The sequence below is a fragment of the Diadema antillarum genome, unplaced genomic scaffold, assembly GCF_040938485.1.
Source record: "Diadema antillarum isolate AM-2024a unplaced genomic scaffold, OU_Dant_1.0 seq00000682_RagTag, whole genome shotgun sequence".
Taxonomy (NCBI): Eukaryota; Metazoa; Echinodermata; class Echinoidea; order Diadematoida; family Diadematidae; genus Diadema; species Diadema antillarum.
In genome coordinates this window covers 2,064,632-2,081,581 of record NW_027271587.1, presented here as the reverse complement: position 1 = coordinate 2,081,581, position 16,950 = coordinate 2,064,632, and the positions used below count along the sequence as shown (strand labels likewise).

At 37.4% G+C, this 16,950-nt stretch overlaps 1 protein-coding gene across 1 annotated transcript; it reads right to left on the bottom strand.

The window, feature by feature from the left end:
- Window positions 1–5,680: 5,680 nt before the first annotated feature.
- On the bottom strand, window positions 5,681–14,988 carry LOC139737137 (dnaJ homolog subfamily C member 8-like). The gene is made up of 8 exons (XM_071647815.1): window positions 14,907–14,988; window positions 11,934–12,035; window positions 10,335–10,391; window positions 9,674–9,740; window positions 9,029–9,123; window positions 8,022–8,093; window positions 6,909–7,076; window positions 5,681–6,120 (listed from the first exon to the last, which is right to left on the bottom strand). Exons 1-8 carry the CDS (start codon window positions 14,985–14,987, stop codon window positions 6,001–6,003), a joined length of 762 nt encoding a protein of 253 aa, XP_071503916.1. The 5' UTR covers window position 14,988; the 3' UTR covers window positions 5,681–6,000.
- Window positions 14,989–16,950: the final 1,962 nt, after the last annotated feature.

Here is a 16,950-nt window from a genome sequence, read left to right as displayed (position 1 = left end):
ATGCTACTGTGGATCGATGTCAACGTACTTGCAGGCTAGTGAATTGAATGAGAAGAACACTACTATACTGTACAATTGTTAGAGTTACATATTTGAGACAATTGACTGTAATGATGACAAAGCATAGACCTCGGAAAAGACTTGCATTGCATGTCACATGATTTTCTACTGTCTGAGGTATACCACGGTCATTCCTTTAGAAAACATTCACAATGACTAAAATGCGACAATGAATATAGCCTTGTAAAAAAGACAACATACAAGGCACTGCTCGGGTATATTGTATTCTAATCATTTTCCAATGACTCTCTCATAGAAAGGAAGTACATACACATGTATAGGATTTTCTGCAAGCTTCACTCTTGTCCATGTCTTTTTCCCCCTACGGAAGTTGCTGTTCGATACCTCAGATATGTCGAATGAATCATGATTATCATGATGTCCCTAATCAGTCGATGTTCCTTGACATCGTTACAGTGTCACTTGCGTGAAATCCAATATTTTTATCTTGTATAAAACAGACAGGAGAAAAAGGACCACGTGGCCCACACATCCTATTCTTGAAAGAATGGGTTAGGGCAGGGAGGTGGGACCACCTCCCTGGTTAGGGCTAGGGCACAGTGTCGTGTTGGTGCTTGGACAGGTAGGACCGACGTGGCGGCCGGTAGACTGATAGGAAACACTTGGTGCTCGAGAATAATGTGCATTTTGATCTCACGATGACTCACTGACAGACATTCTTTCCAGAAAGACAGTTATTCCATGCTCACACTTAAACAAACATACACACAAATTGATTCATACCAATCGGACTGACAAGAAACTTACGCGTATCTAAAGTTGTCACTGTTTCACCAAGCAGTGAAACCAGTCACAATCCACACACGCAAAACAGTAATAATGATGATGTCATAACTTCACAACTTTTTCAAAGGTTTGTACATGTACTAGGCCTACATGTTTTCCCCGATAATGTACAGGAAGTTACTACGACCCCTTCACCCTACAGTAAATTCATACGAATGAATTCAGCTTTTTCCGTTTAATGTCACTTCAACCTAAGAAGTTTGTTTCAAAATTGTATGCAGACTAATAAAAGACTCGTGAGGCTATGACATCATCACCATGTCGGATGTGGTCGCGACTAATGTCGCAGTTTCGTAAAAACACTCATTTTTTTTTTCTCTGAACACAAATTTCTTACCACATCTGAAACTTTTTATTCTGTTTTTCATACACTAATTCCATTGAAGCCAGGTAGATCATGGAGTAGATTTGTACACATAACGTGACGAAAATGTATGTAGCAACTTGTTAATTGCATCATTTTCTCATCGAAACACCATAAAATATCATGTTGACCATAAATTTGGTTTATCCTGTTTTGAGCAGCAGTAATCTATCATTTCATTGATCTTCTTTTCCTTTTATCTCATTTTATTATTTTGCGTACCTTGTGCATGTTTTAGTTTCCATTTCTGTTTCTGTAACTGGGCGTGATTTTAATCGTTTCAGTGCCAGCTCAGGTTATGATCCTGACACATTATGTAAATTGGTTCATTTGACAAGCAGTCGCAGCCTTACATGTTTGGATATCATGGTTACTGTATATGCATCGTGAGATTTTAATGAAGGACTTGACATACATATACGTTCCTTTCATCCCCCTTCCCCTTTTAACGATATTTTTTTAGCTGCAAGTATCGTTGGTTTACGTAACATTCAGTAATAGACTCGCAAAAAAAATTAAAATGTATGGCTAATTTATCACTAGCCGTCAACAGATGGCGTACTTTAACTTTTAGGATGAGCGGATGGACTTCAAAGTACATGTACTGTACTGCTGGTACCTGGTAGGGATCTGTCGATGTGGCAGCAAATCCCATACTGAGTTCTTCATTGATTCATGATAGAAGCTCAACACTATCCATAACCCGTATCCTAGGTCCTAATCATAAGCTCTAACCCTGAACCTTATCCCAACCGTAGTATATTGTACTACACACTATAAACATCAAGGGTTTTTTGTTTGTTTTTTTATTGTTCGTTTGTTTGTTTGTTTTTTTTACATACAGTGGACTCCCATTATAACGAAGTCCTCGGGACCGGCAATTTTCTTTCGTTATATCGAAATTTCGTTATAACCAAACAAACAAGCAATAAAAAACATAGAGCAGATAATGTTGCCGTCTGAATTTTTACTTCGTTACAACCAGAATTTCGTTATAACCGTGTTCATTATAACAGGAGTGCACTGTATACAAAGTTGGGATGAGACCAAAATACAGTTAATATTTGTTACCAACCAGCGATTAAGATAACCTGCAAACTAGTAAATGTCCTGTCCCATGTGTTAAGCTATCTACACATGAACACCATCCTCACACTAAAATACATTTAGGGTGTTTATGCATACATACTGTACATGTATGTATGTATGTATGTATGTATGTATGTGTGTGTATTGTATGTGTCTTCGTCAGTCTTGCTCTATAGAAGCAGCATGCCACGTCGCTGTAACATCACCAACTGACCATTTCTGTAATATGGAAACAAGCAACACTATATGGCTTACATCATAAATTGCATCATGACAATGTATTATTGTTGGTGATTGTACTGAATTTGTGTACAGTGTATTTCCATCTGCAGTGTTCATCAATATTGCAAAATTGTTTCTCACAGATGATGGAGATTAATTTCTTGTCATTCTTAGTAGATCTGTTAGAAAATTGATATCATCAGTAATACAAATTACAAGCAGTTCATGGAAGATGACCAGTGATTTATGTGACAGTACAGTATCCCCATATAGCAAGGTTAACACGATATTTTACAGCTGAATTAAACCTTCATCTACAAGATCCTGGTGTGCAATGTTTCAGAACAGTGGGGAATCATCACATATGTGAAGTAAAGGGCTAACTGTTTTTCTTTCCGATAGGAATGGGCACCTTGTTAGGAGCCATTTATAAAATCTGCAATGTTAAAATTACTACATCTCTTGTGTTAACCCTAACTAGGCCGGGGGGGGGGGGGGGGGGGCCTCCCCCTCGACGTTCCGCGCGATGTATCGCAATCGCAAAAAGCTATCGCCGTGACGTTTCATGACTTTTTTCTTTCGAGTCTCCCGCATCTTTTGGCACCAAATTTGCGACGCCCGGGCGCGCGGTTCCGAAGTTACGCATAAATATGTACATGCATGTCAGACCAAAAATCGCTCAAAAACGTTAATTCGTGTACAATTTCAATGCAAACTGTGCTTACTGGTAAATTTCATAAAAGCATGATTATTTTGGTGTTTTATTGATTAAAATCAATGAATAACATATTTTCTTGTTCGGAGTGATGTCGCGGACAAATTTCATCGAAAAAACAATGAAAAACATAAAGTCGAAAAAACAAAGAAATACATAAGAAATTCAAAAAACAATAAAATACTTAAGAATTTTTTCTGATATCACAATTCTTTTTTATTACATTTGCTAAGGACACTAACAAGAATATTTACACAAAAAATGTGCCTGTTCTTAGCTTTATTTTGTGATTTATACCAAATAGTCTGATTTTATGCATCATCATGCATACATTAGCATAATTTAGCATAAATGATGATTTTTTGAAAAATTAACTTCATGGTATTTTAGATTACATCATAGGCAATGTGTGTGCCAATTTTCGTCGCGATCGCGCGGTCGACGGTCGAGATCTGGAGGGGGGGCCTGGGAGGCCCCCCCCCCCCCCCCCCCCCCCGGCTCTATCAACTACCTAAATAGCCCGGCCTAGTTAGGGTTAAACATGGCTAGCTACCAAGTACTGCTGGTTTTGCCTACTCTTTGCTGTTGTGGGCATACTGAATTCTATATTCACTGGGTCTGAGCATACATGACAATATCCATCTTTATGATAAGAGTAATACAATCTTTCCCTGATTGCATCCAGCAGGTGTCAAAGGTTAAAATCCCTTCTGGATGCTAACTGTTTCTTCTCACTAACCACTTTAATCACTGACTTTCAGGCAACATTCTCAATAACACACAGTGTGGATACTTCAGAGCTGAAGCCAAAGTAGTAAACTCGTTTTTGAAAAACTTTTTATATTTTCACAAACAGCTTTTTCTGTTTGTTTAAAAGTGTGATATTGTTTGTGTCTAGCATGGGCCAAACAATAATAGACTACATAGAAGTGGCTTGGAAAACTGTAACATGGGATTTGTCTTCAAAATTACACTGTGTACATGGATACATTAATAAACTTGACTTGATTGTTGTTGCTTAGATGATTCTGGTAGCAAATGACAAAGGCTACGCTACAAAAAAAAATTTAAAAAAAATCCATAATCAAAATACAACTTCACGAAATTCTTATTATCTGCCAGGATCCTTTCAGAGGCTGTCCATAATACTATACAATTGTACAAAATATACTACAGTTTAGAGAAAGCATAGGTGGTGGTACAATTTTGAATCTCTGGGATTCCAGTTTGGCCAGGTTGTAGTAAATGTAATAAAAATTTAAAATTTCCATTTGTCCGCTGAACGGGTAATGATGAACTTTGACCACAGGGGCTTCGAGTAGCTTACCGGTGCAGATGCTGCATCTACACATTAACTTTCCACTACACATTTCAGGTTTGGTGAGAATCTATCTGTCTTGACTCGGTTGTGCATCTACCAAAACAGTACAGGAATCTACACAAATCAAATAAATAAATTACAGTTTGCACATCATTTCTTTTTAAAGAAAAGAGAAAACAGGAGAAAGAAAAGACACATGGAAAATACATGTAGTGAGTAATTTGTCATTGGTTTTGCTTGGAAAATGGTGAACATTTCTGAACGAAGAAACAGGAAGAAAATGACAAAAGATATAACGTAATACACTGTATGAACCATATTGTGTCAACTTTGGATATTGCATTTCCATAATATTATTCACGGCCAAGGAAATCATGACAGTTTGTTTCTAGCCTGAAAAAAAAAAAAAAGCAACAACAAACAAACATGATAAACAGTTTCAGTAAGAATTAAATGGTACAACAATAACAAAAACAGAAAACATTCAATTGACACAGTGACATTTAATCAAACAAAAACTTTCTTAAACGAATATGTACACAAGTTGTTGGAATTGTGACAACATGCCTTGTATCTGAGCCTCAAGAATGCCTGCCAAAGGTAAAGTTTAACCTGCCATGCTCCATCTACTTGGCAGTACATCAACAAACTGCCGATGATGTCCCAGCTCCACCTGGTGACGGGTTGTAGCTAAGAGGACCACAGCTGGGTGAATCTTGGACATTAACACACAGTTTGGTCTGGCTTCTATTCCACCTTATTGACTATCAGTAACCCAAGGTCAAACCAATCCAATGTCAAAGTATCAGAATAAGAGTTTTATGAATCCTGAATCACACTTTTCTGTGCCAAAGGCAGACTTCCTGCTGTTTTACGACAAAATTGGAACTCTTGACCAAAGTAATCAGCTGACTACATGCACATTACTTACCAAATCATTGACATCATTACGTGGAGAAAACGAGTACACAAATACCAAGTGCATCAAAAAAAAAAAATACATTTGCTATACTTGTATTTTCTAAAATCTGAGAAGTCCATTACTATTCTTTCATCAAGAGAATTTAAACAACAAGATTTTCAAAAATAGAAAACGGGTCAATCCAGCATATCCACCAGAACACAAGTTCCCGAGTTCATCAGGTGACTTCCACAATGAGTGACTTTGGTTTCTCCTGCTAGTAATATCTATCAACTTGTGAAGATAACACGGCTCGGTATGGATTCAAGGTATGGCTCGTTTTCCTGCTGGGCTGCATCTGGTTGCTATGTGGGATGAAGTGTCCTCTTCTCTAGTTGGAACTCCTTGCTCTTTCATCCTCTGCTACTTATGACAAGTCTCTATGTACAAAGAAGGGTATCCATAGATCCCCTCGGTGATGGCTCTTGTAAGTTCTTCCCATCATTACTGTCATACCAAACCTATCTCTCTTCCAACTTTGGCTTGGGTGGTTTGAACGTCATCCTATTCTTTTTCTTCTTCTTCGCCTTATTGCTGTCACTGAAATCGCGCCAGTTGTGGACCCGTTTTTCTCTCCCCGCCTGACAGATGGGGAAAGATGAGAAAAGATTATCACTGAACAATAGAATCACAGACATGCTTCTCAAGTGGCTTGTATTGTAAAAAGCGCTACAAGTGCTATATATGCAGACAGGCAAGACACTAGCCAATTGGCAAACAGCACTTTGTTGTTGCTATGGTAATCTATCACTGCATGCTCTCTTATAACCGTAGTAAGCCTCAGGTAAAATGGGACAATGTATATCCTAAGTAAACTGAAATATATACCGTACATCAGGCATGTTGCATACAGCACATATTTTGTGAGGTTTTTATTATTGGAAATTTTGCGAGTCGGGTTGTATTTGTGAATGTGAAAACACAGAAAAATATCAACTCTGATCCTAACACTGATGTAACACCCACACATGCATTTGACCGTGCAGTACTGCACTAACTACTAACAAAATTATCAGGAAGTCCTGATTCGCTAAAAAAATTAGACTCGCTAGATATGATATGGTGTATACAAAAAAGTACAGGCAACTACCATTACAACGAAGTAATATGGTCCAGCAACTTTCTTTTGTTGTATCAAAAATTTGTTATAGCCGTACAAATAAAAGTATATAAACATATACAGATAATGACTTTGGCACCTGAATTTTACTCGGTTGTAATGAAATTTTGTTTGTTATAATGGGGATGCACTGCATTCTTTAATGGTTGAGGAGTGTAAAATCTACACTTTCACATTATGACAGAAGAGTAATTTAAAATCAGGACATGACATTTAAATACGTGTATTGAGGATTAAAAAGTGACATACCTCCCAGTCTTTCTGCCACTCCTTCTGTTTCTTGGCCTTGTCCTCCTCTGCGATCTCCTCCTCCCGCTCTCGTTTCTTCTGTCTTGCTTCCTTTTCCTCTATCTCCTTCCGTCTGATGGCATAGTCAGCAAACAGCTTGATGGTTTGCTTATGCAGTGTCTCTTTGTACTGTAAATCAAAATAAGCCCCTTCATAATCACAGATTGTGTTTACATGTGTACCACAGAATACCACCATCACCACCACAAAAAAAAACAAAAAAATAAACAATGAAAATTACACTTTCTAAATGAGTAGCATCTTGAGAGCTGAAGATCATTTCTCAATAGACAAATGATAAAAATAATGTCAAGATAAGAGATGAACTATGACCTCCTGAAGGGGGAATATATTCTGTATGCTTTTAGCAGAGCTCAACTCTAACTCTTTACCCTGAGTTATAAGAGAACCATTAAATTTGAGATGTCTATGACTGAAAAGACAAAAGAAGAAAAAAAAAAGAAGTTTTGGTTTGAAATGTACCAGCAATAATTGTCTCCCCTTTTGGAGTCATCAGATTTTTGTAATTACTTTAAAATCAGTGGACATGATGCACATACAGCAGGGGCGGATCCAGGAATTCTGTTAAGGGGAAGCGCCTTTGCAAACTTAAAGAGGGGCGCACGCACCCACTCCCACCATTTTTTCTATTAATTTCTTTTGTTTTAACCAAAAATGAAGAGGGGGCGCGCGCCCAGTGCGCCCCCCTCTGGATCCGCCACTGTATACAGTATTCCTTCTGATGTCACTCAAACAAATGAAAATTTTGATTAATGTGCTGTTTGATGGAAGATACATCAACTCATTTGTTTTAATACACATAACTGTGATCAACAGAAATGTTTTGTGGAAATGTGTAACACATTATAACTCTTCTTTATTAACATCTGTTCTTCGAGACAGTTCCACCTACCATTCTGTCGATTCAATTCTCCTCTCTGGAGTGAAATCTACATCAAACTTAAAGTGTAATGTCACTGTTATAACACTGTGACATGCCAATCTACAAATCAGCCATCCAGAGTTGAGGCATGAATTCACAATCACAAGAAATAATCATAGCAGTGGCTTTACCTTGGCGGGATCATCCTCCTCAATAGCTGTGGGCTTGCCATCACGTTTCAACTGTTTCCTCTTCTCTGAAAGCTGTAAGACATATTAACAGCACAAGCAAAATAAAACCCAAACATAAAATATATCGCTAAAAGAGAATATCTGCTGTCAAAGTGATGGATAAAAGATAAAATTCAGTCTTGTGAGAGACAGTGCATTACAGACTTTGTGAGAAATACATTTCTCATACATTTTCAAATTCTTACTACTCTTGTCCAAAGAACCATGGGTGGCATCTAGTAAATGATTTTGCATGTAAGACAGTGGGATGTCTCTTCAAATGGGCAAGACTGCTAAGATGCCCAAGGCCAATTGTACTTAACTTTGCAATGTCATCACTACATTTCCTGTTCTTGTTTTTTGCCACAATGTCATTCATAGTGTTTGTAAGTCTGCAAATTTCACAGTGCATTACAATTCTTTTTTTTTTTTTTAAATAACCAGGGGCACAATATACATTAAAAAAATTGCCTGTCATGCAAGAACAAAGACAAACACTGTACAACAACAACCATCATGACAAACAGTTTGACAAGAGAGGTGATAGCAGCTCTACTAGCCTAGAAGTAAGGCATGTTGCTTCATACCCTTCCTAAAATATGCTGGTCTAGAGATCTCATTGTTGCTCTGCAGGCCAATGAATGGATGAGTTATTAACATGGGTAGACAGAATTAGAAGAAAACAATCTTCGAGGACATCATCTGAAGCAAGACAGCAGTAAAGTAACTGGCTTGCCTAAAAGATAGTAGTTGATGATTCAAAGTGGTGGTATGCTGTTCAATCAAACATTTCTCCAAATGTGAGAAGGTTTTAAACAAACTAAGAACAGCTATGAAATAACAAATACAGCACATCTTGCATGCATTTAAATGCAATATTGTCAAGATACAAGGTGCGATACAATGAAAACAATTACCTTGCACACACCTCTTTGTTTTAGTTCTGCTTACTAAAGATGACATCTTACCAAAAACTCTGTTTTCTGCTTGGCTTCTTCTATCGTGTCCAGAATACTTTTCCTCTGGGTGTCATCCTCTAAAATCTTCATGGCATTACTGACAGCTGGAATGGAAGTAAATGGGAAAAAAAATTACTTCAGAAAAAGACAGAATTTGACTTAAAAAAAGAGAGAAGAAAATCGAAGATTGCTCTGCGAAGACAAAGTACGAGAGGAAAGTGGATATATGAAAAGAAACATACTTACAAGGTTACTCTGTAAGTTACGTATCTAGAGAGTGTAATTTTTCGTAAATAGGGACTTTCCAACAATTTTGCGAGTGGTTGAATTCTTGATCATGGAGCGCGGTAATGAACTGAGAAAATTATGCATGCATGTTGTATTTACGTCAGGATCAAAGTTAATATTTTCGCACGGTGAATAATTCGCAAATACACCCAACTCGCGAAATTCATGAATAATAAGAATCCTGCAAAATATTATGTTGTATACAAATTTCTTACTGTATAACTATTACACAATGGAGCAAATATTTGTTATACATTGTACTTCTCAATTAAGAATGAATTGAAATAAATGGAGAGGCGCATTGAGTTCAATGATTCATGCATGTCTGCGTTTGACCCAATGGCTAAATATTGGAACGAAACTCACCATCAAAGGCTTTCTGTGCACGGTCTCTGTCATCTAAGTTCTTGTCAGGATGGACCAGAATAGACATCTGATTAAAGGTGAAAGACAAGGGCAAAGATGAAGTGAATACAGTGAATATTGAAGGTAAACAGTCAGTGATGACAAATATCATGATACAGCAAGTTTCATGTCCTCAGGAAGCTATGTAAACAGACACATATTCTCATACACAAGCATGCCTTCAACATACAAAGTGTCACAGCTGTCCTTTAAGGTTATAATTATACACATTAGTAGCTGTTGCATTGTTGCTGTGTCTGTATACAGGGACATAAGTCACATAACTACAGCATACTTCAATGATGCCTGGACAAAATATTGTTATCTTACTGAATTACTGGTAGCATCAAGGGTTTATGACAGTATTCACCTAATGAATCTTTAGAACTTGATATTACTAGATCTTAGCTGTCATTCCTTGAGCCTATGAGTAAAATTAGAATATAATTTGCAGGTATGCACCAACATATCACATATCTTCATAACCAAAGCAATACTGTTTTTTAGTCACTGATAATTAATGTGCTCACATAAAAATGCAAACATTGCATGAATTTCATGTGTAATGAAGATCCTTTCACAAACATAGTTATGGCCCCATCATGGCCAACTCTGTTCTTACCCGTCTGAATATCTTCTTGATGTCAGGGACGGGCATGCCAGGATCAACTTGCAAGACCTGGAAGAAGAAAAAACAACAACAACATGATGAGAATGAGAAAAATAATAAAAGGGGGTAATGTGACATAAACACAGCCTCAGCACAAGAGAAAAACAGAGAAGAACTGGAGCCATACATGTATATTTATTTTTTATTTTATTCATTTCTAATCTTTTGTCAGGGTAGCCCATTCACCAATAAATAGTGGTCTTCCATGGAGCCCTGAATAATATTGATGAACATATGTACATTAAATAGCAAAACGTATACAGAAGATGACATATACAGTGTAGATACATACCAGCATACTGTACATTGCAAAGTAACATAATAAAAGTACATGCCACAGTAAGAGTTCACCAGAATGCCGAAATAACAATTAAAACGCTATTATACAGGAATGATAAGCTAACCCAGAATAAATTTTGTGTGTTACTTATAAATAACAACTTTGCTTAAACAATCTCTTAAATGAATATATGGAAGAAGCTGATCTAATTGAATGATCTAGCCTGTTCCATTCAAGTAGAGAAGATACAATTGGGCTGCACTTATGACAATCAGAGCAAAATCTTGGCACACATAGACTTCCACTGTCTATTAGCCTTGTATGATGTTTATGTACATCACTAGGCTTAACTAAGTGCACCTGAAGGTACGAAGGTGCTAAGTTATGGACGCATTTATATAGCATCATAACGCGACTGAACTCAAAACATTTGTCTAGTGTCATCCATTTTAGACTTTTGAATAAATCAGCCGACGGTGTGTCATATGTTTTGTCCAAAATTATTCGTGCTGCCCTCTTTTGAATTTTTTCTAGCTTAGTTGTATGGGATTGAAATCTGTTTGACCAAACAACAGAACAGTAATCAAATTGCGGTAACACTAGACTATTATAAAGTAATTTTAGGGATTGTTGGGGCAAAAAGGTCTTTGCTCTCTTTATCATGCAGACACTTTTCTGGGTACGTTTACATACATTTTCGATTTGTTTAGACCATTTCAGTTCTTCATCAATTAAAACACCTAAACATTTGGTGAACTGAACTCTTTTAATCAGACTACCATCTAATGTAATACTGAAATTTTCAATTTTCCCGAGATTAGCACGGGAGCCGATAATCATGACAGAAGTTTTGTCAGTGTTAAGGACGAGACAATTTTCCTTAATCCACCCCATTACTTTGTTTAGTGCAACAGTTATCTTTTCTTCTAAAACTGCTGCGTCATTAGCACTGACAGTGAGGGTCGTATCGTCAGCGTACATATCTATAACACCTTCTGAAGTACACTCGGGTAGACTGTTGACATAAATCGAAAATAAAAGGGGACAAAGAATTGACCCTTGAGGTACACCTAATTTAATTCTATATCTCTGTGCAGTTGAAAGGTAGCATCATGAACATACTGAACATAAATGTACATTTATTTATTAATTGGACCAGCTCTGAAATGAGTTTACCAGAAAGTTGATACTCTGATGTCAAAATGGAGAATTTATATATTGAGCAAACAAGACATCATATTTCCCAGGACGGCCATGCAATGTTCTCTCACCTCATATGGATTCAAGTTGAAGTATGTGCTCCCTGGTCGGAGCAGCCTGTCAATCTGCTGCTTTGGTGTCAAGACGGAATCCCTCTTCTCGATGGCTTTCACCTGCAGGGGGAAAAAAACCAGCTGATATGTTGGGTTTCTAGTCTGAAAATTCCATTGGATCTGTCCGGTAGTCTGAAGCTAGATACTCCACAATGGATATTCTTAAAGTATACAAGTATCTTAAATGGCTGGCAGCACACCAATCTTATTAGACAGCACAACAACAACAACAACAACAACAACAACAACAACAACAACAACAACAACAACAACAACAACAACAACAACAAATAAAAACATTATATTTACAGTCACACTTTGGGTGTGTTCCAACGCTCTCCTAAAGCAAACCACACCATAGGGCCTACCGCATCCGTGCCAGAGGAGTGCTCAAACGCTCCTTAACTTAAGTGTACTGTGCCGAGTCGAACCGAGCCAAAAGTGGACCAAAAACACACCAAAAAGTTAGCATGTGAAGCATGCTTGTAACACGCACATACGTCAAAATGCAAAGAATTCCCTCTCTTTGTCCTGGACATCTGTTCGTAGAAAAATAAGTGCGTCGGGGTGAATGACCCTGTTTCTATAAATTGTGTGACCCCTTCTAAACATAACTCATGGGGTACGCTTTCTTAACCCGTTGAGGACGAGTCCCGAGTATACTCGGGCAGGTGTCTATGGGAAATGCGTGTTGTAGCAAAATCAAACCGTCCTCAACGGGTTAACAGAGTGCTGAAACGCTCCAATGTGGCACAGTATGGTTCGGTATGCTTTGGTTTGGTTTGCTCTGGTTCGCTTTTGAGCGCTTGAATGCACCCTATGAGCTATGAGAGATGTAATACTGTATACGCTGTTACTTTCGTGTACAGGTATTTTTTGCAAATGAGGAAGTTATAGACATTTTCATGACATGTTGTTTTTCACCAATTGACTGCAATGCTAACGTAAATGCTCTATTACCCAAACGCATGGACACATTTTGGCATGTTGTTCAATTTGCTATCCAACTGTCATTCGCATGAAAATAACAGCCTATACAGTATTGTAAGACAAGAAAAGACAATTGTAGCAGAGGAGCATCTAGTCTGGCCACTGCTCTGACTGAGTGTAGTGTCACAATGTTGATGAGATGGCGGCTCAAACTCTTGATATAAAAGTTTATGGTACCCCTCTCTGAGGGAAAGTAGGCAGTCATGGAACAGAGTCATAATGTGAAAACCATCTTCCTGTAAATTGATGATGACAAACACTGCACTCTACTAGACTATTGCAATACAAGTAAAGTGTGTGATCCAATTCTTGTTGGGGAAATGGTATGTGCAATTTTGATGCAGTTGGGTGGCTGGGCAAGTCTTCCTAATGTCCACACCCCCCCCCCCCCCAGCCTACTAAAATTTAGTTACATTGTATGTTCTACATGCATGTACATGTGTTTTACAAGTAGATGCCACACTAGACAGGGGGCTGACCATACATGTCCCAATGTCAGATAAGAAGCCCACCAAGAAGAGACAGATACCATTGGTCTATACCAGACTAGCAGACTAGAACTTGAACTCATGAAGTCTAGATCTAACTTAAGACACGTCTTAGATGAGAATGAGATCTAAGTTCTAACGACGACGTTTACTTTAAGTTTAGCCATGCCATTTTAGACAATAAATATAGTATGAGTAACTGCCTCAGTAATTCGAAAGCGGCAGTGCAGCCGTTCGCAGCAGGTACAACATACACGGTAATATACAGCTAAACACAGCATTGCACTGTTACATGCATACTACACATATACTAACACACTAGCAATCAACAAAAACCAACCGATAAAATGGGCACGATCTCTGACGAAAGTGAAATTTTCTCACCTAAATGACAACATATCGCATCCAAAATAAAATTTTCGGTACTTCTTAACATAACAATTAAAAAATAATGGTCCAAGAAACTTGATTTTTTTGTCGTTTTCCCGATGCTCATGGATTTTGAAAACATATCCTCACATAAAATAGAACTTTCGCGAGCCGATGTGGGCCGCCATTTTTGTTCGGAAAGTGGATGTTACCATCGAAAAAATTCAGAAAAACACGAGAAAGACATCAACAGCACCGCCAGAATTGCGATCTTGTTTGCGGCCAATGCATGTGCGCCCGCTATTTTCACGTGCTTTCGCAATGGGAATTGGCGCTTACGCAATGTTCGCGAGACATGTGAAGGCGTTCAGCTGAAGATCGCGGAGCACGCGCGCATTGCATAGGGATTGTACATCGTGCCGCAAGCAGAAATACTACGTCGCATATCGCCCTTATCGGCGAAAATTGTGCCGGGTTTTGCCCTGGTAAATCATGAAAACTGCGTCGGTCAATGGTAAATTTCTTTCATGAAAACAATTGCGTTAATAATAATGAATAATCTTGTCTATGATATATGAAATGGTTGAAAATAATTTGCCTGATTTGTTTACAAGTTGGAAAAACCCTTAACAATGCTTACACTGCCGCACACGGGATATTTTAGTTTTTACTCTGATCTAGATCTATCTGGTATTCTACTTTCTAACATTGAAGTTAGACCAGAGTCTAACCTAGGCGTTACTTCTTTAAACTTACGTTATAGAGTTTATTTACTTCTAACGTTAGTTAGAGCCTAGATATCTAAATATTACCCCCAACACTTGCCAAATATGTGCATATGTGCGTGCATCCCATCATGCGAAGCACGGCGTAATCTAATTGCATCACACATACTAGCACAATACAGTGTCTGCAAGACAGTGCTAACAAATTTAGCAATATACGGGACCGGTCAAAGAACCCACGGAACTATTGCTGCCATTTAATGTATCAATAGAGGCTTTTTACCTCTTTCATGGAAAAAAATACCTTACTCAGATCGTTCAGAAAAGAAATATCTTTCAGATATCAAACATATTCATACCTGGCTCATAAACGATGAAAAATCAGCTTCATTTTTGGTCGATGTTTCGGCGCCTGCCGTGTTGCTCGACGGGGCTGCCATCTTGGCTTGCGAGTAGTCTCGTATCGCAGTCGCGGAGCTGCATGCGGCGGATCGCAGATGTAAAGAAAAACAAAAATAGAATGCTAATTAGGCCTATAGTGCGCCCCTATATTATAGGCCCTATGAGAATGAAATAAAAATCTTGAAAAAAAAAAGACCAAAAGAAGGAAGAAAGAGAATATGGAGGAAAAGATGAAAGAAGGAAAGAGAAAAAGGAAGGAAAAAGTGAGAAAAGAAGATCTGAAAGAAAAAAGCTGAGATTTGCTTATGTCATGGTCACTATAGGCCTATGCTGAAAAAAGCAAAACAAACCAAACAAACCTCAAACCGACAGCCTAACAAATTAATGAAGTAAAGTTTCGTCTGTCATCATCATTTTGACAGAAGCCGCACCAACCAACCGGCGCGCCGAAGTGAAATTATTAATTAATGAAGCTATGCGCAATCTCGTCTGTTGATCACTGTTCAATCAAATCTAATGAAGACATCAAGCCTATATCACACTCAGCAATAGAAAGTAATGATTGACGTTGGTACGTTCAGTGAAGGAAATGCTCTGCACTGCATGGCATGACATTTTGGGTGTCTCAGCTCTGGTGGGGATGGAATGAGGGAACAGGGTGTCATTTATGTATTTTCTTTTTAATAAAAGATGTTTGTCCAAGATCCTCTGTCACAAATCCATCACTAAGGTCTAATGGGATATAGAGGATTCTCACATCTCCCCCAACAGATTAATACATCTTCACAGAGGATGTCATTTTCACTGTGATCCTTACAGATGCAAATGTATAGCTTACCTAGCCTAGCAGCAATTTATATAAACCAAATGAATCAAGCTGTTAAAAAATATTGAACAATAACAAAAACAATGGTTAACGCTTATACCACAAGGACTCAGGTAGAAAAACATAAGGATCAATACCTTCACAGACCAGCATGTAACTTTTTCAATTTTCCATAAAAACATCAATATCGACAACAAAACAAGAAACCACCAGTAACAAGCTATCTGAACAGACACCTTAATGCGGTCTAATAGGCTATACCCGAAAGTAAGTTCGGCTGTACTGTTGTTTGATTCCTCTTCGTGTGCTCTAAAAGAAAAAGAAACCACCAAAACAATGATAACAACAATGACAACAACAACAACAACAACAACAACAACAACAACAACAAAAACAACAACAATAATAATAATAATAATAATAATAATAATGATAATGATAATAATAATAATAATGACAAAAATAATAATACGTCTACTACTACTACTACTACTACTATTACTAATAATAATAATAATAATAATAGTATTCATTCATTCATTCATTCATTCATTCATTCATTCATTCATTCATTCATTTATTTATTCATTTTTTCCATTTCCAGCAGTAACACATAAACATTTTACAGAAATGGAATCCATGAATGACATCCCAATGTATGATAAATGAAATGTAGGCCCTATAAGTTTGCCGAATATTGAAAGCATACTTTAATATACTTTTGAATGATTATCTTTCTTTACACCTATCACTGCGATTCAAGTCAGTTTCAAAGAACTCTGGTTAAGGATTTGCATGTTCGTACATGACTGAAATATTTCTTTTTGAAATCTTACTAAATGACAATGTTATGTTGTCTCCTGTTACATTTTGGATGGACGACTGGTTAAACTGATGAAATTATGTCGAAAAAAAAAAGTTTATTTGGTGACAATTGGTTTCGAAATGGCTGAGATATTCAAAAACAAAGTAAAACAAAGCGATCCTATAATAAAAGGTAGGTCCCATCATTCCACAAGAATGTATTAGAATCGCTTATCTTTGGTTATCTCAGCCATTTCAAAACCAATTTTCACCAAATTAATTTTGAATTCCTTATAGGATTATATGTTCTTTCATATTTCATAAGAAGTTTCTCATTCTCTCAAAAAAATCATCTTAAAAAAAAAAAAAAA

Coding starts and splice junctions, on each gene's coding strand:
- LOC139737137 (XM_071647815.1), bottom strand. CDS start 14,987: ATGGCAGCCCCGTCGAGCAACACGGCAGGCGCCGAAACATCGACCAAA. Junction 12,036..14,906: donor TTTCATCGTTTATGAGCCAG/GTATGAATATGT, acceptor TTCCCCCTGCAG/GTGAAAGCCATCGAGAAGAG. Junction 7,077..8,021: donor AGGAGGATGATCCCGCCAAG/GTAAAGCCACTG, acceptor TTTGATTTACAG/TACAAAGAGACACTGCATAA.